The sequence below is a fragment of the Rutidosis leptorrhynchoides genome, chromosome 9 (assembly GCF_046630445.1).
Source record: "Rutidosis leptorrhynchoides isolate AG116_Rl617_1_P2 chromosome 9, CSIRO_AGI_Rlap_v1, whole genome shotgun sequence".
NCBI lineage: Eukaryota > Viridiplantae > Streptophyta > Magnoliopsida > Asterales > Asteraceae > Rutidosis > Rutidosis leptorrhynchoides.
In genome coordinates, this window is record NC_092341.1 from 48394095 (window position 1) to 48416871 (window position 22777).

General features: G+C 33.3%; 2 protein-coding genes across 2 annotated transcripts; one reads left to right on the forward strand and one right to left on the reverse strand.

The window, feature by feature from the left end:
- Positions 1-4271: 4271 nt before the first annotated feature.
- Positions 4272-6673, reverse strand: LOC139868022 (uncharacterized). The gene is made up of 8 exons (XM_071856361.1): positions 6170-6673; positions 5733-5784; positions 5418-5615; positions 5246-5335; positions 5084-5149; positions 4908-4999; positions 4470-4517; positions 4272-4389 (listed from the first exon to the last, which is right to left on the reverse strand). The coding sequence occupies exons 1-8, from the start codon at positions 6544-6546 to the stop codon at positions 4272-4274; spliced, it is 1041 nt and encodes a 346-aa protein (XP_071712462.1). The 5' UTR covers positions 6547-6673.
- Positions 6674-20149: 13476 nt separating this feature from the next.
- LOC139866969 (iron-sulfur cluster assembly protein 1-like) lies at positions 20150-22325 on the forward strand. The gene is made up of 3 exons (XM_071855275.1): positions 20150-20469; positions 21410-21464; positions 22041-22325. The coding sequence occupies exons 1-3, from the start codon at positions 20187-20189 to the stop codon at positions 22186-22188; spliced, it is 486 nt and encodes a 161-aa protein (XP_071711376.1). The 5' UTR covers positions 20150-20186; the 3' UTR covers positions 22189-22325.
- Positions 22326-22777: the final 452 nt, after the last annotated feature.

Below are 22777 nucleotides of genomic sequence, written 5' to 3' on the forward strand. Positions count from 1 at the left end.
TAAACAACAAATAACTACAAGTAAGTAAGTAACAAACAAGAACAAGTAAATAAATAACAAAGAACAAATGATGATGATGATTATGTATGTATATTTCGGTTTTAAGACAAAAGAAAAGGAAGAACAAAAGCTAATGTTACTTACAATCTTTAGAGAGAATGAAAGAAAGAAATGAGAGAAAAATGAAAGTAAGTGAGTGTGTGTGTAAAGTGATATGAATACAAGTAAGTAATGTAAAAAAAAGTTTGAACTCCCTTGTATACACATCCAAACCGACAGTTTTGGAGGAAGAGAGGGGGAGGGAGAAAGTCCACAAGGTCTTGCATGGTTATGGCTCAAAAGTTGGTTAATAGGTGTGCTTTTATGGAAATGGTGTGTAACTAAGTAAGTAACAAGATTCTATAAGCATTACACCAACTAGTTTCATCTTAAGTAATACTTACATAAATTAGTGGGCTAACTAGTCCATTAAAGAAGTAGGGTGGGCTCTTTAAGTCCATTAACACTAATAAAAGCCCAAGTTCCATAAATTAACAAATTAATCCAATAAAGCCCAAGTAATTAACTAATAACCTTAGTTAATTAAAATGATTAATAAAACTTAATCATGAATGTAAATAATACTTGAAAATATTATTCGTGTAATGTACGTGTGTCACAAAGACGTTTCGGGCATTTAAAGTCAAGTATGGTAACAAGTAAATGTATATAAACAATACATTCATTAAACACAAGTATTAATAATAATTATTAATAAATAAACGTGAAAAATCCAGGGTCGTTACAGTTATTTATAGAGGTGTGTAAAATTTATTATTTATAAAATTAAATTCATTTTATTTGAAAAATAGAATATGGCAAATGATATAATGCAACGTTCGAAACAGATGAAACAGATGAGACAGATCGAACCAAAGTCAAATTTCTTCCCCATGATCAACCCATGCCTCAATTTTTTTTTTGCACCATCATGCCCCACAGCGGAGCTATGGTGGCGTGATGGTGGATTTCCGATACCCATCGCGCTGCATAGATTCTGAACATATCTCATCACGCATAAACTTATATATGGTGGGTTTTGCTTCAGTGATTAGGGGCAGATCCAAATACCGAAAAATTTAACATTAAAATATACTAGGCCACTGGGGGCAGGTGACCCCCTGCCCCTTAGTGGTTCCGCCCCTGTCCCTTGGTGCTTTAGATGGTAAACTAGTAGCCTTGTGGACATCATTAATTGTCCATCTAATATCCGTTTCATAATTAGTTCTTCAATAGATAGAGAAATCTCAAATTGTGAGACTCACACACTTATGTTACTACGAACTAAGCAACTGTTAGATACATAAAAATGATGTGTGCTGTGACCTTTTGTAATAGTTAGTTAGGTTTAGGTTAGAATTGTCTACACAAGTCATAAACCCTTACACCGTTAGTCCTAAACCTAACGACCGTTAACTTTACCAAGTCAACCTCCGTAAATATGGCTGTTGATTGAGTCATTTAATTCCCATTATTTCTTCCAAAAATAACGGATATCAGTTTTGATCTCATCCTAACACCTCCAGTCGTAATTGACAATACACACACTTTTTCCATAAAACAATTCCTTATCACAAACCAAATCCTCTAGTCCCCTTGAAGCTACTTTCGTCCACCATCACTAAACCACCTCATTTAATCCTTGTTTGTTACGGAGTATTTAGTTCGTTTTATTTAAAATTCAAGAATGCAGTGTAATGTTTAATACATTATGGCAAGATGTTGGTGAAACGAATTTAAAGGTAACACTGATATTTATATAAGTTTCGGTTTATGTTCTTGAGTATTATAACTCGGTTTATGTTCTTGAGTATTATAACTCGGTTTTATTATATCTGTTAGATCTAGCACTATATAATATAGCTGTTTCATTCTTTGACTTAACTCTCAACCTCATAGTTTGTGTTGGTGATTTTAGCGTCATTCAACATTCATTTTAGTGAATTGGAATTTACTTAAATGCAAAGGTTACCTAGCTATACTTAACAACGGGTTCGGAGAGTGTGGAGTACACGCCTGTAAGAGTTGTCTACTAACTGTTGTGCAAAATGCGGGGGTCAAGGGGGTTGCTATACATTTTAAAGGAAAAGGTGTCATTTAACAGAAATGACACTATATGTCACTATACATTTTAAAGGAAAAGGTGTCATTTAACAGCATTTACCGCTCAAATGAAAGGTTACAACCTTTCAGACAATAACTGCCTATAAACTGTTTTATTAAAAACGTTTTGGCATTTCTCTGCATTCATTCTAACAAATACAGAAACACACACAGATTCCCTAATTCGTGATTTTGATTTCTTTTTGCCTGGAAACAAAATAGTTCTTGTCTTATCCCAATTAGAATTTCGTGTTAACCCGAGGCTTATGAGTGACGAAATACTTAATTAGGAAAGTGTTTCACGATTCAGGAATGAATCCGATTATCTGTTTTCATACCCGATTTCTTACAGTTTGAAGGGTCACTTATCTCACTAGATCAATGAATTTTGTTTAAAGTTTACAAAATTACCATTTACCATTTCGGCTTATAGGAAAAGGACATACCTGACATATATTTTTTACCACTGAACAATTTATTGGTTCAAAAATTTTAAATCGTAACACAACTTATTGAACTGTTGGAGTGTAAATGTGCAATGCCGTTTAAAAAGTTATAATATGTGCTCGCTTCTTTGGATTAAAACCTAATCTTTTAAGCTCCGTCTAAGTACTAGTGGGCACAGTTCATGCCTTAACACCTTCAGTTGGTCCCAAAAGGCAAAACAACGCAAAACAACTTGAGTTGGGCTTATTATTATTTAAGTCCGGGCCCAATACCTAGAGTCTTCCATCTCAACCCTTTTTATCTTCTCTTGTAACCGGCCTGGCCCATAGTTTATGAATAAAACGAAAACGCGTGAGGTTTTTCATGTTCGAGTTATCGAAGAGGCGATTTTATTTACTCAAGTGTACTCGTTCTAATCGGGTTATTTCGTAACTGTTTTAACCTTTTCCTAGTCACCCAAGGCGTGTTGTTAGTATGGTTTAAAATTGAGACCTATTATGTACATGTATTACTATATTCCAGAGTCAACACGTATGAGGTTAAGTAAAGTATTACGAGTATAATTTATTTAGTTACAAATGTATTGGTTTGAGTGTAGTATCTACTATGTCATATCAAGTTACTAGTCATATTTCTAATCAGTTGATTTGTTGAAAATGGTGGACAGATATATACCATTGAAGAATATTTATGTTAGTGCACATCCAACCAACAGGCAATAGGCATATCAACTCCGAAATTGACGCACATGAGGTGGATGGTCACTTATTAATATTGTTTAAATCACATGCTACTAAAAGCATATCAATGCTAGCACCAATTTTTGACCCCTAACCTAACCATCAATATGAGCTCAGTGGTTCGACCTTGAGACTTTCAGGTTCAAATTTTGTGATGGTCAGCGAAACGGTTAGACCATGTAAATCAGAGTAAAAATAGTGTCATCTTATAAGGTAACCCGAACTAGTAAACCTTATCAATCACTTTTTTCCTGTTTACCCCTACATGTGAAAACGAATGATGTGACAATGAATGAATCTACATTATTTTCTAGTTCGTAAAAGCAAATTTTTTGCCATATACTTTTAGCAATTAATTTTGACATATGAAACAATTATGATCAACTTGAATTCTTTGATCATTAAAGGTCTGAAATGGTGGGGTTATTGGACTATTTGAATGGGTTCTTGGGCTCAAAAACTGATGCATCAACAAAGTGTAAAGTTCCCAATTCTGCTTCATAATCTTTTTGACTAGGGTCTAAGGACAACCCATAATTTTACAGTCAGATTGATCAAAAAGTGAGTATTGTAATTTAGAACACTTTTTCCATGTGCTTATGTTTGTGACATCATCACTTATACCTATCAATCATCCAATGTACATATTATAAAGCAAAAGGTTGTTCTTACTACTTGGTTTAACCATATGACATTAAAATCGATCAAGAAAAAATACCGTTTAACGCTCACAATTTGTATATAACGTATAATTACATCAAACAACAATACACTAAACTTTTCTAAGAATGCCACTAACGTATATTCTAGCGATATTTATCACTCTCACTTGAAAATCTAGCTCTCAGTCAATCTCTATAAAATGTCGCAGTCGTCTTTAGCAAGACCTTTCCTTTTTAGATAGTCAAACACTAAGTCAACCCACATTGTGACTGAGGCAGATCATAGAACGTAACGGTTAGAATCGGGGAACCATTTCACCAAAAGATGATGCTTTAGTTTAATCACAAGAACAAAAACTCCATAACATGGTACATGCAACAATGCCACTGCTAAGTACCTGCATACATATAAAAGATTTAATAAATCGATTTTTTGATAATAAAAATGTGTTTTCTTGTAAGATTTTCATAATCATACCATAATGGAGAGAATGAGGATGAAATATCAAGAAAAGGATAAGGCCACCTGCCAAAGTTTAAAATTTTGTTAGCTTTGATCTTAACAAGATTAATAAACGAAAGTTTATGTACGTTGTATTTCGTATAACTTTTAATAAGTGGCAATTTCGACCCATTTAGTTATGAATAGGTCAGTATGGGTCGACTTCAATTCAGTCTTAAATGAGTCATGAAAACTTAGTCATAAGTAGTAAGTGGATTATAGCCAAAAGTTAGTCATAGCCATAACTAACAAACTAATTTTTATTGTTAGACAAAATAATACAGCAGAAAACAAATTATTCGTAGGTCGATCAACAAGTAAATATTTGTCCAGTTTTAAGCCACACATATTTTAACATATTTTGTCACTTTGTATTTAAAGTCTCTGTAGATGATTAAAGGTGTGATAGTTTACCAAATGTATATGCACGCATGAACGATCCACTGAAAAACAACAAAAACGCACGTCCACAGCACAAAATATGCAATTCGAAACCAAGGGAATCGCTGAAAAATGGAAAATTGTTAAGGTCAATATGTAACGAAAAATATTAGGTTGACTTTAGCGTTTGCAAAGCGAAAATAACTTACCAAGCTGTTCAACGCGGTGTCACCAAGCAAAAATACAGCATTGATCGAGTGCATATTTATTATAAACTGCACAAAATAATGTATAATACCCCAAAAAAAAGATTAAAAGAGATGAACGTGTAACATATTTTCAAATTAAATGTAAAAAAAGGTTGTGCTTACAAAATTAAAATCATAGTCTTTAATAGCAAGAAATGGGACTATGATAAACCAGAAGACACAGTCTGTAAGCACAACCGCACCTGCCTGCATCTGAATAATAAACTTTCGTTATAATTTTTTTTCCAGTTTAAGTTAAATTATATTAATTATATAGTTGTTCTTAAAACTTTACCTGAAACATTATTTGAAAAATGTAACCCCAAAAGCCAGCGACTTGGCGCGGGTGTCTTTGATTATTATGGAATTCAAATTTCGCACCATTCGGATAATTTGAAATATCAGCAAGCTCTGCATCAAATTCATCACTTTGATCACCACCAACTTTGTTTTGATTTTGGTTGCAACCATAAATTGATAACAAAGATCCAATCTGCACATTAAAAAAACTAATTAACATTGATAAATTTTAATGAATAAAAGGATAATAAAACAGCTTTAATAAAGAAAGATAAAGGGGTAAGAATCAGATGATGGTGATGAAACATACCCCAAAATATATTGTAATTAATGTAAAAGTCCATCTGCAACCACCATAATATAATAGAACACAAAGTAAAATTCAGAATCAAAATGGTAAAAACCAGAGTAAAAAAATGCATGAAAATTGGAGAATCAGAATAAAGCCATTCTGATATTTTACTTTCAAAAAGTTATCAGATTTCATAGAAATAATACTGAGTTTTTGAACACCTTAGTACTAAAAAGGTGATAATCAGGCCAAGTTTCATCAATGGACACTAGAGCATCAACTAGTAGTGAAATGTCTAAAGTACCCTTAAAAAGATTTTTTTTTGCAACATAATCAGTAATTTGTGACATGGCTAAATTGGTAAACAAGAAGACTCAACAAGATTTTTGAATTCAAATGTAAAATTCAATAATAATCTATTAATGAATGCTTAAGATCAAGATGATGAAACTTACTGTGTGTAGTAATAAAATATGCTGCCACTATCAACAATGGCATTTAGGACTAAAAGAATCAAGAGCACAAAAAAAGCAAATATTCTGAATGTCATTAACCAAGCTGGATGTATTCCTTTCAAACATGGCTTCCATAATTCATCATCATACAACACTCCTCCATAATCATCATCATCATCATCGTCATCTCGATTTCTTAATTTTCGATTAAACGGTGCTTCGTATTTTGTTATGATATACGAAGCTATACCCATTGATGTCAATAACCATACACAACATAAAAACAGTCTCCAGTTCAACCAGTAACTTGAAGTAGTTGTATCTGGCCCCATAACTGGCTGCCACGTGTTCTTTGACCCTCCTGTTATAAAATCCATTATCTTTTTGTTACAACAATGTAATCTAACTTCAAGAATGATCCTACTAAGGTATGAACATGAAAAGATTGGTAATTTATGGGAATTTCATTTTAAATAATTAATGGGAAAGTGAAGACTTTAACAAAAGATTAAGTTAATGAAAGGAGATAATGATGATTAGGTGATATATAGCAGTTTAAGGGTTTCAAGAAAGACAAAAACTCATGCATTATTCAAGCTCATTAATGGATGAAATGAAGCATGACATAAGATTCTAAACTTTAGGATTGTTTCTCATTAAAAAGATGATGGATTAAATATGAGAAGATATTGAATGAAGATGAAAAGATGTGAAGTTGTTAATTACAAGCAAAGGCAAGATGAGAAGCTTACAATAGAAAGCAAGGAGTTGTGCAAGAACAAGAGATGCTTTGCTTCTATGGTTTAGATTATAAGAATTTGTATTTATTTATTTTTATAAATTATAAAAAAAATTATAATTAAAAAGAATATAAGGTACCCTCTTCAAGATTTAAAGAAAATAAAATTGTGGGAGGGATGATGTGCTTGGAGCAAAAGCTTTCTGATTTCAAGGTGTTTTATTATATGACAAGATTTTGGGAACAGGGAGAGCTCTGTTTTGTGTATGTGGTGTTATGTCAAAATCTATATACAACAAATAAATATGCTTCTCCCATGCAATTATTTTATTCTTTTTAATGGATGGGTGTTTGGCATATGAGTTTAGTTTTCTATGATAGTGAAGAGATAGTGTGTGGGGACCATCATAAGAATGCTTTTGAATATGGATTTTGTGTTGGATTTTGCTATATGCTCACTTCTTGACATTGTAATGTTTTAATAAAATACAGTATAATGTAACCTTTTAATGTTTATTATATTTAATTTAAAGGTCCATACAGTATAGTTATATGGTACAAAGCTTAAAGAATAGGTGTTAACAAGAAAAACTGTTTTACATAAAAGCAATAAATATTTAAGGTAAATCTTGGTGAAAGGTTATAAACACTTTGAACAACCATGTTATATAAAACTGTTCATTGTAACTTTTTACAACAAACATCTTTAATATTATAGTTCTATGTTAAATGTTTTATATCTAATGTTTTGGTATCTTTCCTAACAAAACTAAATCACATAGCTGAAATCTCATTTATTTAATTAATTACACATTTTAAATGTTATTGCCTTATTGGGATAGATAAAAGGTTAATAACTTACAACTCAAACCATCTAACAATTTTGAGTGACTCTACTAAATAAGTATATATATGTACAACAAAAGAAAATTTTGCATAAAGACATGATTTCATGAAAGATTGTTTTAACATAAGTATGTGTAACTCAACCATTAAACATTGTAAGAAAAGTGTAACAATTGTATGATAACTTGCCTAAGTTTTAGAACATCTTTTTTATATATCTAATTAGAGAGTTCTCGATGGTGGTGTCTTGCCACCCGTCCAACCATACGCCCAGCAGGGTGCCGTTGGCAGCAACCCACCCAACCGACCACCATGCCATCCGCCCACCATTTCGCCTTTGTCTCTTTCTTTCTCAGGCAGGAACCAGGACAGAAGAAAGGAGAAGAAAAGGGTTTAATGATTTGTACATTTTGTTCTACTATTTGTACCACACAATAATTAATTAATATAGTGTGTCACAATTTATTTGAGGAAATATGTTATTGTTGGTAGTGTTTCATCATGAGTTAGTCCAGGGAAGGAAGTGCTAATATGGTAGCTAGTGTTTTGGAGAGGGAGTATGTCAGTGTTAGAACACTCTTAATGGAAGAATATGAAGTGCTCCAAGCAACTAGAAAACTCTAGTGCTTAATAAATTGATCACAAAATAGATATATTTTGGTAAATTTATATGCAACGTGATAGGAGTAACATAACTTGTTTTGTTCCATCATAACTTTCCATTCCGGTTTAAGCTAATTTATATTTATAATTGATTTAAAACAACTTGCCTTAAAAAAATAATTGATTTAAAACTGTGTATCATGTATTCATATGATTTTTTACTCTTTTCTAACATTTTTATGACTTCGAATAACCAACAATGACACTTTTTCTTCAATAAGGGGTGTTATAATTCAGTAGGCTTATAACTACCTTTAGTGGTTTGATTCTTGATGTTATAATTCAGTAGGCTTATAACTACCTTTAGTGATTTGATTCTTGATTAAGAATACTAATAATGAAGTGTAAGAACAAAGATGATAATGGAGAAAGAAAGAAACACTTTGTAAGTGTGTGAAATGGTGCAAGTTTAATGCTTGCATTCATGAGTATTTATAGCCTAAAATCTCAATATAAAAATACATACTTTGTGTACCAAAATTGACTATATGTATACACCAAAATTGACTATCCATATCTATATTATTATTATTATTATAACACTCCCCCTTGGATAGCAATTTTATTTTGTTGAAGATCCACTATAAATTACTGCCTCGTTAAAAACCTTGCTAAAGAAAACCCAGTGGGAAAAAACTTTAGCTAAGGGAAAAAGAGTGCAGCATGGAGTTGACTCCCCCTCAAGTAGACATCGCTTCAGCTGTTACATCTTTTGAACATGTCTCATGCCAATGTTATGAACGTGTGTTCTGAAAATAGCAGTTGGAAGTGCTTTCGTGAAAAGATCAGCAGAGTTTTTGCTGGATTGAACATATCTCATTTCAATCTCGTTGTCCTTAATGAGATTTTGAGTGTATGAGAAGAATCTAGGAGGTATGTGTTTGGTTCGGTCACTTTTGATATACCCTTCTTTCATCTGTGCTATGCAAGCTGCATTATCTTCATAGATAATTGTTGGACTTTTATCGCGTTCTAGTCCACAAGAATCAGTAATGATTTGTGTCATTGATCTCAACCAAAAACATTCCCGAGTAGCTTCATGTAATGCAATCACTTCGGCATGATTTGACGATGTAGCAACAAGTGTTTGTTTTTGAGAACGCCATGATATTGCAGTACCTCCATTTAGGAATACATATCCAGTTTGAGATTTAGCTTTATGTGGATCAGATAAATAACCTGCATCTGCATAACCAACCAAATCTTGTTTTGATTCGTTAGAATAAAATAATCCTAAATCAGTAGTTCCTCGAAGGTATCGAAATATGTGTTTGATCCCATTCCAGTGTCTTTTGGTAGGAGCAGAGCTGAACCTTGCCAACAAATTAACTGCAAAAGAAATGTCAGGTCTTGTACAATTTGTAAGATACATAAGAGCTCCAATTGCACTAAGATATGGTACTTCTGGTCCAAGAATGTCTTCTTGATCTTCACATGGACGAAATGGATCAGCTTCAACATTGAGTGATCTAACAACCATAGGAGTACTTAATGGTTTTGCCTTGTCCATATTGAAACGTTTCAAAATCTTTTCAGTATATGTTGTTTGATGTACAAGTAAACCATTAGGCATATGCTCAATTTGTAAACCAAGGCAATACTTGGTTTTTCCGAGATCTTTCATTTCAAATTCTTTCTTTAGAAGTTGAATGGCTTCATGGATCTCTTTATTTGTACCTATGATGTTAAGATCATCAACATAAACAGCTATGATCACATATCCGGATGTTGTTTTCTTAATGAAAACACAAGGGCAAGTAAGATTATTTGTATACCCTTTGCTTATCAAGTAATCACTTAATCGGTTATACCACATACGTCCCGATTGTTTTAACCCATATAAAGATCTTTGTAATTTAATCGAATACATTTCTTTGGGTTTTGCATTTGATGCTTCTGGTACCTTAAATCCTTCAGGTATCTTCATATATATATCACTATCAAGTGATCCATATAGATAAGCAGTCACAACATCCATGAGATGCATTTCTAAATTTTTAGAAACTGCCAGGCTGATTAAGTATCTAAAAGTAATTGCATCCATAACAGGGGAATAAGTTTCTTCATAATCAATTCCTGGTCTTTGAGAAAAACCTTGAGCTACAAGTCTAGCTTTATACCTTGTAACTTCATTTTTCTCATTTCTTTTTCGGACAAAAATCCATCTGTATCCTACAGGTTTCACATCTTTAGGAGTGAGAATGATGGATCCGAAAACCTTTCTTTTATTGAGTGATTCTAATTCAGCTCGTATTGCTTCTTTCCATTGAGCCCAATCATGTCTATTTTGACATTCAACCATAGATGTTGGTTCTGGATCATCATCATTATTCATGATGTCATACGCAACATTAAATGAAAATTTCTCATCAAGATTTTTCATTTCATTTCGGTTCCATAATATTTTTGAATATGCATAATTGATTGCAATTTCTGTATTGACATCATCAATCTCCTCTGCAGTAGGAGTACTGATTTGTGGTTCTTCTTGAACACTTTCTTTTACTTCATTATCAGCTGATTTTCTTTTTCGAGGATTTTTATCCTTTGAACCAATTGGTCTTCCACGTTTCTGACGTGGCAAAGATTCATGAGTGACGTTATTGCCAGCTTTTGGAATTTCAATTCGAGCTGGAGTATTTACTGCTGGTATATATGATTTTGTCACCGTTTTTGTATCTGTAAATGCATCAGGCAATTGATTTGCAAGTTCTTGTATATGCATTATCTTTTGAACTTCTGTCTCGCATTCTTTTGTGCGAGGATCAAGATACTTTAATTGAGGTTCACACCATGAAACATCATTTTCTTTATTTTTCATTTCTCCCCCTAATCTAGGGAACAATGTTTCATTAAAATGACAATCAGCAAAACGTGCTGTAAAAAGGTCACCTGTCATAGGTTCAATATACCTTAATATTGAAGATGTTTCATATCCAACATATATTCCCAACCTCCTTTGAGGACCCATTTTTGTACGTTGTGGTGTCGCAATTGGAACATACACTGCACAACCAAATGTTCTAAGATGGGAAATATTTGGCTCTTGACCAAAAGCAAGTTGTAGGGGGGAATATTTATGACTTGCACTTGGTCTGATGCGAATCAATGCAGCAGCATGTAAAATTGCATGACCCCATATAGATACAGGGAGTTTTGTTCTCATTATCAATGGTCTAGCGATTAACTGTAAACGTTTAATCAATGACTCGGCTAAACCATTTTGTGTATGCACATGAGCAACAGAATGTTCAACAACAATTCCTATAGACATGCAATAGTCATTAAATGCTTGAGATGTAAATTCACCAGCATTATCAAGTCTCACCCTTTTAATGGTGTAATCAGGAAAATGAGCTCTCAATTTAATAATTTGGGCAAGAAATTTTGCAAATGCCACATTACGGCTTGATAACAGACAAACATGAGACCATCTGCTAGATGCGTCTATTAGAACCATGAAATATCTAAATGGTCCACATGGTGGATGAATTGGTCCACATATATCACCTTGAATTCTTTCAAGAAAAATTGGTGATTCTTTCTCAACCTTAAGTGGTGAGGGTCTAGTTATCAATTTTCCAAGAGAGCAAGATGTACATGGAACCATTGTATCATGATGGATTTTTCTATCCTTTAGTGGATGTCCATGAGTACATTCAATAATCCTTTTCATCATTGTTGATCCTGGATGGCCTAATCTGTTATGCCATAAACTGAATACACCAGGATCAATATATTTTTCGTTAACTACCATATGTATTTCTGGTACATTTATATGTGTATAATGTAATCCAGAACTAAGTCTTGGCAGTTTTTCAACCACATGACTCTTGTCAGTGATACTTAAATATTTCTCATTTTCTGTTGTCACTGACTGATAATCATACCCGTTAAGGTATATGTCGGAGAAACTCAATAAATTTCTGCTTGACTTGGGAGAAAATAAGGCATCATTTATTAAAAAATTTGTACCATTTGGTAGTATGAAATTTGCCTTTCCTATCCCTTTTATCAAGTTAGCAGGTCCTGATATTGTATGTATAGTTCCTTCCGTTGGTTTTAGATCAATAAAATATTTCTCGGATTTAAGTATAGTGTGTGTAGTTCCACTGTCTGCTATACAGAGATCTCCACCACTTGATTGATGTTGTATTCCAGCAAAATTCATATTGAACTTCATATATAAGAAATAAATAGTGAGTACATTAATATTACACAATATTTTAAACGCAAATAGATAGTACTGAAACATTTAGCAAACATAATGACAAAGACAGACGATATTAAATCGTTTATTTTTCGAAAAACACACAACTTAAACATTCAAGAAATCTTCATATAAATCAGATGGTTTCTCAGTGACTGTTGGATCGACGTTATCCACAAAGTTTACTTCCTTTTCTTTATCTTTCAGCGAATCCTGATACATCTTAACAAGATGTTTAGATGTTCGGCAAGTATTAGCCCAGTGGCCCATTCTACCACATCTGTAGCAAGATTCTTCAGAATTTTTAGAAGAATTTTCTTCAACATCTTGTTTAATGGGCTTGTTTTGTGGTTGATATTTATATTTTCGTGGATTATTATTTCTTTGACCACCACGGCCACGACCACGACCACGTCCACGCCCATTACCATTACCATAAGGATGGTTTCTACCATAGTTATGGCTTTTGGCATGATGATGGTGATGGTTATTACAACCACGACCTTGCCCGCGTCCTTGTCCCTGTTTATAATTATTTACAGTATTTGCTTCAGGGATTGCAAGTGTACCAGTAGGACGGGATTGCTGATTTTTCATTAATAGCTCATCATTTTGCTCTGCAACTAAGAGATATGAATTAAGTTCAGGATATGTTTTGAACTTTAGCATTCTCAAATTTCTTTGCACTGTGATGTTTGCAGCATTCATTGTGGAGAAAGTTTTCTCCATCATGTCCGCATCACTTATTTCATGTCCACAGAATTTAAGTTGTGAACATGTATTATACAGAGCTGAGCTATATTCATTTACTTTCTTAAAGTCTTGGAACCTTAATGTTCTCCATTGTTCCATAGCAGCTGGAAGTAAAATTTCTCTTTGATTATTGAATCTGCTTTTGAGACCTTCCCATAATACATGGGGATCTTCTACAGTCACATAATTATTTTGTAAGCATTCATCAATATGTTGATGAATAAAGCAACATGCCGTTGCTTGTTCTTTTTCAGAACAATTGTTGTTTTCATTTATGGCTTCAAGAATGCCCATTGATTTAAGATGCATTTTTACTTTTATAACCCATGGCATGTAGTTGTTTCCAGTTGATTCTAAAGGAGTAAATTTAAGCTTTTCCAGATTCGACATTTTCTATTATCAAAAATTAAAACAAACATCATGATAAATTAGAGTCAATTTATATTCATAAGTATATAAACATTAAACATAAATTTAATATAACATAAATGATAAGTAGGTGACAGTGTCGACCATGTGTAAGCAATCATAAATAAATGTTATATAACAAAAATATAAATATTAGTAAACATAAATGAAAATTTGGCGACAGTGTTGACCATATATTTTTTCAGGTGGTATAACCGACCTATATCATTCTGGTGGTATAACCGACCATATATCATTTTGGTGGTATAACCAACCATATATCATTTTGGTGGCAGAGCCAACCATATTTAGTATTAAGATTATCGTGCTGATAACGTGTTATAATTCAGTAGGCTTATAACTACCTTTAGTGGTTTGATTCTTGATGTTATAATTCAGTAGGCTTATAACTACCTTTAGTGATTTGATTCTTGATTAAGAATACTAATAATGAAGTGTAAGAACAAAGATGATAATGGAGAAAGAAAGAAACACTTTGTAAGTGTGTGAAATGGTGCAAGTTTAATGCTTGCATTCATGAGTATTTATAGCCTAAAATCTCAATATAAAAATACATACTTTGTGTACCAAAATTGACTATATGTATACACCAAAATTGACTATCCATATCTATATTATTATTATTATTATAACAAGGGGTTTTTTTTCTTCATTTGAATTATTGACTTTCGCGATGTTATAACTACATAAAAAGATCTTTACTTGAGATGGACAATTACTAATTATACTAGTATCAAACCATAAATTTTACCCAAAAACTTCGAATTTTTGTAACTTAAATTATCCATTAATCATCAATTAGAGAAGTTTTGCTCCAATTATGCAAGTGTACATCAATAAATAGATTCATACTTAGATACACCCTCAAGTTTTTTCTAGGAAAAATATTCCCATACCACTATAAGCACGCAAAGAATTGCCCACTCTACTAGTATATCTTTTTACCAAAAGAAATTATCCCACATATTACTTTAGGATGTTAGTACTGCGTAAAATTATTTAATTTTGATTTAATTTAACACAATATATTAGAAAAGCTATATTATGAAATATTCTTGCAATGAAAACTACTTAGCACAAGCAATCCTAGTCACAATGTTCCAAGACTTCGAGAGCAAGATTTAGAAAAATATGAGGAAAGTGTAGCCACACAACTATTACTGACAGACAATTACTGTGCATCTATGCATAAACAGTTCTAATAAATAAATAAGCTTTCATACATATTTACAGGTTTCTTTTCTACATGATCAAATAGATTACTAGATACTGAGTATTACATAAACAAAATAGTATTAACTAATTAAGTAGATAATATTGATCTAGTAAAAATAAAATACAATAAACAAATGACAATTAAAAAAAATACTCTGTAAATCTATTTTTATAATTAAAGGTGCTCTTAGACATTTATGATAAATAGCTGTATATTCACGGCTAGGCTGATATTAAGGTTTGTTAAGGGTCTCAAATAAAGTAAACTTCAGTAACTTTTTTACTGATCGTTATTTGTATAATTACTCAGAGATTTCTGGTGAATGTACTTATCAGTTATCACAGGAAGAAGAAAAAAAAAGGTGCACTTCAATAATATTAGGCAAGCAGCCTTTCCTATGTTTGGTCCATTTGGCTACAGAAATACCTACTTTTAGTACATTTCAAAAATGTTGAGCACTTCATTAAACAAAATAAAAGCTTAAGTTAATTATTTTTCAGGCAAAATTAAGTCCGATTAAGTTAAAGACATTATTCAGTATTCTAATCAACGTTGTATGTTGTATAGTATGCATTATAAATAGTGTTTATGACTTTTTTAAGACCACGGATAATGGTTGCGTTGACGTAGAGTGGATAATAGGTACTTTTTGTGTTATGGCGCTGACATTGCAATGATGGAGAAATGGGTGAGTTGTAATGGTGAAGGTGTTGAGAGGATTGTAGATACACTACAAGAAAAATGAGCTTCAGTGACGAAGACTACTGGTCACTAATAACACTAAAATGGTCACTAAATCAAGTTAGTGACCAAAATAGGTTGGTCACTTCTCGTCACTATAGATCCGTCACAAAATATTTTTAGAGACCAAAATATCAAAATTGGTCACTATAGTGACCATTTGTTTGGCCACTAATATAGTTTAGTGACCAAAATTTAGTGACCACTTTTTTAATGGTAATTAAATAGCATTATTAGTGACCAAATATTGAGTCGTCACTAAAAGATCGTCACAAATGAGCATTTTTCTTGTAGTGATAGTTTATGGGAAATGTGTTAAAATTTGATTGATATTTAAAAAGTAAAATAATAAAAAGTTAGAGAGAGAGAAATAACTCCAACCAATCAGCAATCGCCACCTCAACATCACAGGCATTTGTGAGGGTGTTTGTCTTGACATGTAGGTGTGATCACGGGGACAAACGGTGCGTTATTAATGGTCTAAGCTTAGTTGAATCAACCTACACGTAACCTTAAACTATTCCGAATAATTTATTTAATAGTGAGTATGATATAATGCTAATTATAAAAAATAACCCCTTGATGTGAATTATGATGAAGATGTGTTATTTTTAAAACCTGTACCTTTTTGCATGGGTTGTGACTTGTGTGGGCACATCAATTTAGTTGATCATATCATTTGCATGCAATTAAAGTGAAGGAAATATTGGTGTGATCTTGCGTTGTATATGTAAAAAGCACATTAAGCATGAATCTAAATCAAACACATACTGAGTATATATATAACACCACAAGTTCTAAAATTGTGAAGTCCTCTTCAATTGGAATTTCACTTGTTTCTCATTTTCATCCATCTTCTTTGCAAACACCTTAATTAACCGGGAACCTTTTTTTATTAATAGCAAACACGCACACCCAACACGATTTTAAACGAATATATACGTAATGTTCACCAAGGGGTTTGAACCTATGACCTCAAAGTCAAGGGGCGCCTCGATACCGACAGATCAATGGCCCTTTGGTAATTAACCAGGAACCCTGATCAATCATATACACTGGTCGGGCAAGCCAGGTAGGGAAGTTAACTAGTGTAACTATGACCTGATCCCCACCCTGACAAGGAAAATGAATGATATACCTAAGTGGCGAAGTGAGGATTCATAATTATTGTGGCACAAAATAATAGGTCAACGATACAATATCTAAAATTTAAACATATACTCTCCTTCTATACAACCAACGTGTCGACGTGATGAATCGACATATTAGTTCAAACCAACCACTTGTAAATTGTTACTAATTTTCCAATTCATATTCATATTAGGAAAGAGACAAATCCCATATGCATAAATGTCAACAAGCTATGCACCAACAAACTCTTGATGATTCCATTTTTAATTAATTAATGCTAGGAACATATAAACATACATGTTTGAGAATATAAATTGTTGAGAGGATAGGGAGCATACCTTTAAGTTTCATGGTAAATGACAAAAAATCTGGTAATCAAAGAGCAAAAGAAAACAAAGAGCTCTGCAAATGGCACACAAGCGTTTATTCACAGGTTCACATCGAACAGATTAAATACTAATGAGTATTCACAATGTATTCAAAAAGCAGATTATTTATCTTGTTGAGTAATCATAATTCATAATATAACGCCAACTTTTGTTACCGACGAATTTGTTTATGTCATTTATAATTGAGGTATGTAGCTACACCATAGCTGAAAAACATTGAACTAAATTCCCAAAAGTGGAGTAAAAGAATGAAGCATTACACATGGGATGGTGTATAAATAGTAAATAGCTCAATCAAGTGTACATTTTAAGAAGGACAAATTGGTTGGCAATCAGTTCATATGTTTTGTGCAGTGTACCGGACTAGCTACACAAGTACTTAACGTAAAATACTAAATGTATGTTAACCTAATGAAAATCTCTCTGATTAAAAAAATTAACATATAATGCAATCAGACAAAATCGAGTTGGTCACGTACTCACGTGAACATTTAATTGGCCCATGACCTTATTGAAAGTAGATGGTCTTGGTCTTGTGCTTGGATTGGGCTTGGGCTTGGGCTCATTATTGTTGTATATTAGGAATTAAGGCTGAATGATCCGAACGTACAATGGTCACTATACTTTGTACTCTATGATTGTTGATGGATTGGATTATTTACACGGAGGTGTGGAAAAAAATTTCGAAAAATCGAATAACTATAAATATTTGCCTTATGTAAATGTCGGGATTATTTAGCTACTATGTTCACAGAATCAATAACTGTAAATGCGTCAGAGCAATTAGTCTATATTTAAGTCCCTAAAAGGGTCTGTTATATCAAGTCATTATGTTGGAGTTAAGTCGTATAGCTTCGCATTTGTTATGGCTTCACCTTTTTATGGCGAATATTGGGGCAAGACTCTCGCTCATCCGTTGAAGACAAGTGTGAAATTATTTATGTTTCTTTTTATGAATATTTCCTTAAGACCATTGTTAATCCGTATATAGATATTTTATAGTTAGAAAATCGTCATTTCAAAAGTAATAAATACCCGGTAACTGTTATTTACAACACTTCGATGCAAGTTGACGATAAATAGTCTTGAAAAAATAGATTGTAAATTTTCGAAACGGAATCCACATGTTAACGAATCCGAATAACTATAAACGTTGTGTTTAGAATTTTTATTTACTTTTAAACTAATTTAATTAGGGGATGCCAAAGTACCAAATATAGAAATAGAAATTATAGAAATGGAAAGAATGATAAGTTGTGGGCCTTGAAGTGTGTAAGATGGTCTAAAAATATAGGTCAAGTCTTTTTGCATATAGGTTTACTAGGCCGCTTATAAGGGATTATCACCAAAAAAACTCATTTTTGGCCTTTTATGTATGAAAGCTTAAAAAAATTGTCAATTTGTCCTCACAATGAGCAAGATGCCTTTACTCTCTTGCGCTTTGCGTCCTTGGTTTCACCTGGGAGCAATCCAGGTAGAAGCAAGGGAGCAAGAGACACATTTGCGTCCTTGTTTCCACCTAGGAGCAAGGTGTCTTGCTCCCGAGTGAAACTAAGGTCACAATGACGCAAAACGCAAGTGAGCATGAGGCATTTTGCTTCTTGCGAGGGCAAATTGGCAATTTTTTTTGGGCTCTCAGGCACAAAAATTCGGAAAAATGGGCTTTTTGGTGATAATCTCTCGACCCAACTTTTTTACCGCCCTCAAAATTAACCCACTCAAAATTAACCCACGTACGCCAATTTACATATTATCTAAAAGACAAAACACTATTTCACTATTCATCAACAGTAACCAGGGGTATTCCCGTCATTTCACCTTTTTTTTTTGTCTCCAACGATAAAAGAAGCAACTTTCGTAAAAGAACCAACACTTCAATGTTACCAAAAGATGTGGAAAAAAAATTCTTTTTTATAAAAAAATCAACTACCGTTTTTTCCCCCTCAACGATAAAAGAGGCAACATTCATAAAAGGAACAACCCTTCAATGTAGGGATGGCGCCCGCGGGTAATGGGCACGGGTATTATATACCCGCGACCCGCCCGTCGGGTTTCTTTTTTCCACATTGAGACCCGTTACCAGCCCACGGGTAAAAACTTTTCGCCCATGCCCGTGACCCGCGGATACCCGTGACCCGCGGATACCCGTGACCCGCGGGTAATAATAATATACAACTTTTTATTAGAAAACCCAAATAATTTTATTAATTATAAAACCGTATGTACAAGCTATATGTATAATGATGTAAAAATTAAGTTTTTTACTTGTATATAATATTAAATTTTTAATCGTTATTCAAATACTAGTAAAATAGCTTTTAAATTTAATAATTGTAAGTATTAATTCGTGGGTAAATTAAGAAAAGTCTCATGTATTCACGGGTCGGGTTTTACCCGCGACGGGTAGTATATACCCGCGACCCGCCAGCGACCCGTCGACGGGTATAAATTTTTACCTGTGCCCGTGCCCGCGGGTAAGATTTAATGATTTAACCCGCTCATTGCGGATCGAGTACCCGCGGGTCACGGGTTTTTTCTCGCCCATTGTCATCCCTACTTCAATGCTACCAAAAGATGTCGAAAAACATTATTTTTTACAAAATAGATAACTAACTTAAAAAAAGGAACGCTAAAAGAAGCAAATTTCGCAAAAGTAACAAACCTTTAATGTTAGATGTGGAAAAAAAAAATTTGTAAAAAAGATCAATTTTTTTTTTTTAATGTTTTTTTTACTCGCATTCAAAATGGATTCCGGTGCCAAGCTAGGGCTCCAAAACAAAACTAGTTAATCTCCATACAACCAATTTCATATCGTAAAAGTCATAACCCTAACCCTAACTTGACATAGGAATTGAACTGAGTTGAATTTGTATTCAATCGAGATCATATAATCACAAAAAATGCTGAGACACGCAACAAATAGGGTTCTAGGGTTTACGCCGGTGGTGAATCGAATTCAGCCACGGTTTTACCATGAAAGGGTGGTGGATCATTACAATAATCCACGTAATGTGGGTGCGTTTGATAAGAATGATCCGACGGTCGGAACAGGGCTTGTTGGTGCACCTGCTTGTGGTGATGTAATGAAGCTTCAAATCAAGGTTGATGAAGATACTGGAAAGATTACGGACGCTTGTTTTAAGACGTTTGGTTGTGGTTCTGCTATTGCTTCATCTTCTGTTGGTTAGTTGTTGTTTTCTAAAACCCTAGCTCTGTTTTAGTTATGGCGGTTTGAAAGTATATTTCATATGTTATAGCTATTTCATCTGTGAGAATTATGTATTGTTTACATTAAATGATTTTGCTATTTATACATAACTTTGAAATACGTGTTGTGGTTTAATGAATTGTTAAGATGCTATTTTTTATGTCTATTTACTGAATAATTTATAGGTCGTATTTACTCTAGCTTACACGGTTTAGGAAATGATTAATTTAAGCATAAATGCATAATCTATGCTTGTGCTTTAGGTTAGTTCGTATTATAATGGAAGAATGCTTGTGGTGTATTTTTGGCGGAAGATGGAATTTTTTTCACCGGGGGCGAAAAAAATTTAAAAACGTAGCAACTTTTTTTTGGGCAAAATTTGGTGGTTTGGGGGCAAAATATGGATGTTTTCGGGCAAAATTGTGAGGCTTTTAGGTAAAATATGGAGGCTTTAAGGGCAAAAAATATTCATTGGGGGCAAAATCAAAATATCCAAAATTTTTGCTCTAAATATTACAAATCCACTTGGGGGCAGGTGCCCCCCGGTCCCTTCATATTTTCACCCCTGCATGTGTTTTTGGTTGAGTGTTTTAAAACAAACAACACATAGATTTGGAACTTTAACTACCGATCTCGTCTCTTTGCCAGTTTGCTTGTGACGTATTGTTATCTATCTGCTAAAAGAAACATATTGAATGCTCTTTCTTTTGTAACCCGTGGGGTGTGCTAGGGTTTTTTTTGTTTTTTTTTTTTTTGACATGTTGATGAATGTGATATGATTAATAGCATTAGCTTTTTATGATACTTGAGACGTTAATAACAATATGTTTAGGACACTTTGCAGATGGATTATGTGCTAAAGTTTGATTATTTTTTTTGTAATAACTGCTTTAAATGTTAACTTTGTGTTTTCAGCTACTGAATGGGTCAAAGGAAAACAAATGGAAGAAGTTATAACCATCAAGAACACGTTAGTTGCAACCCCCTTTCTCTATAATTTATATGCATGTTGTGGCTAATAATTTATTCTTCTGGTGAACTACTTCATTAAAGGGTGCCAATACTTGTACATACATATATACATATATTACTCGAGCTAATTCTACAATCTTTTTGACTATCTATTGAAGCTAAACCCAGTTACAACCCATATACTTTTCACAAATACAAAACATATGAAAACTAACTCATGAATCTTCTAGACTCCCTTAATATCCTGACCCGACCTAAAACGGAGCCGAAACATCTTTAAAGACCCGTAAACAACCAAGAACCAATTCCATCCAAGCTACAATTGGGTACTTAATGTACACCATGTAAGTACCTTGTCTCACATAAAACATTAATATGGAGGTGGGACTTTGAACCTACTTAGCTATGACTAGGCTGATTTGGATTATTTTCTTATCTCAACCGGGTCAAATAACTTAATCTAGCTGAAATGGAGTAAGAATTATTAAAAGAATTTTCATATATAAAAAAAATAAGATTAAATTACTATTTTGGTGCTCTATCTATTAATCTATTGTTGAAAATTTTGTTGCAGAGAAATTGCAAAACACTTGTCCCTTCCACCTGTGAAACTCCACTGCAGCATGCTTGCTGAGGATGCTATTAAGGCAGCAGTCAAAGACTATGAGACTAAACGCGGTAAATCGGTTGCTTCGACTACCGATAAAGCTGCCGAGGCTTGATTATATCCGTCTGGGTACCCGAAACACAGAACCTCACATGCCCATAAACTATGCCTTTCCCCTTTCTGTATTTCTTTCTTTTTTACTTTGTTTATTTTTCTTGTGTGACAAGTAGTTGAAGCTTGATAGAGATATGTATGTATCAATGTATGTATTGAAGTCGAGGAATAAGTTTCAACAGTTGTGTGCGTTTGTTTTAACACTTGCATTACTTCTATTTAGTTAATTATGAAAATAAAATTATGGATATCCGAGTACTAATGTATTCTGAGTAGTTACTTTTATGTATGAAATTATGGATATTTGAGTACCTTTTTACTCCGAGTAGTCAGTAGATTAAGAGTCGTTTTGTTCCAACGTTGATACACTTTCTGATCGTTTTTTGGCTTTTGATGTATTTAAGCTTGACGATACATTATGACAAACCGGTATGTTCAAACAGAGTTGCTTAATCAGTTTTTTGCATCAACGGACCAATAGATCTGATCTTTGTAGGGTTCTTATTAATTTGCTTAATTAGTGATCGTCACAATCTGTTTGATCATACCAAGCAACAAGCGTTCAATACATGAACGACACATTGACTAAC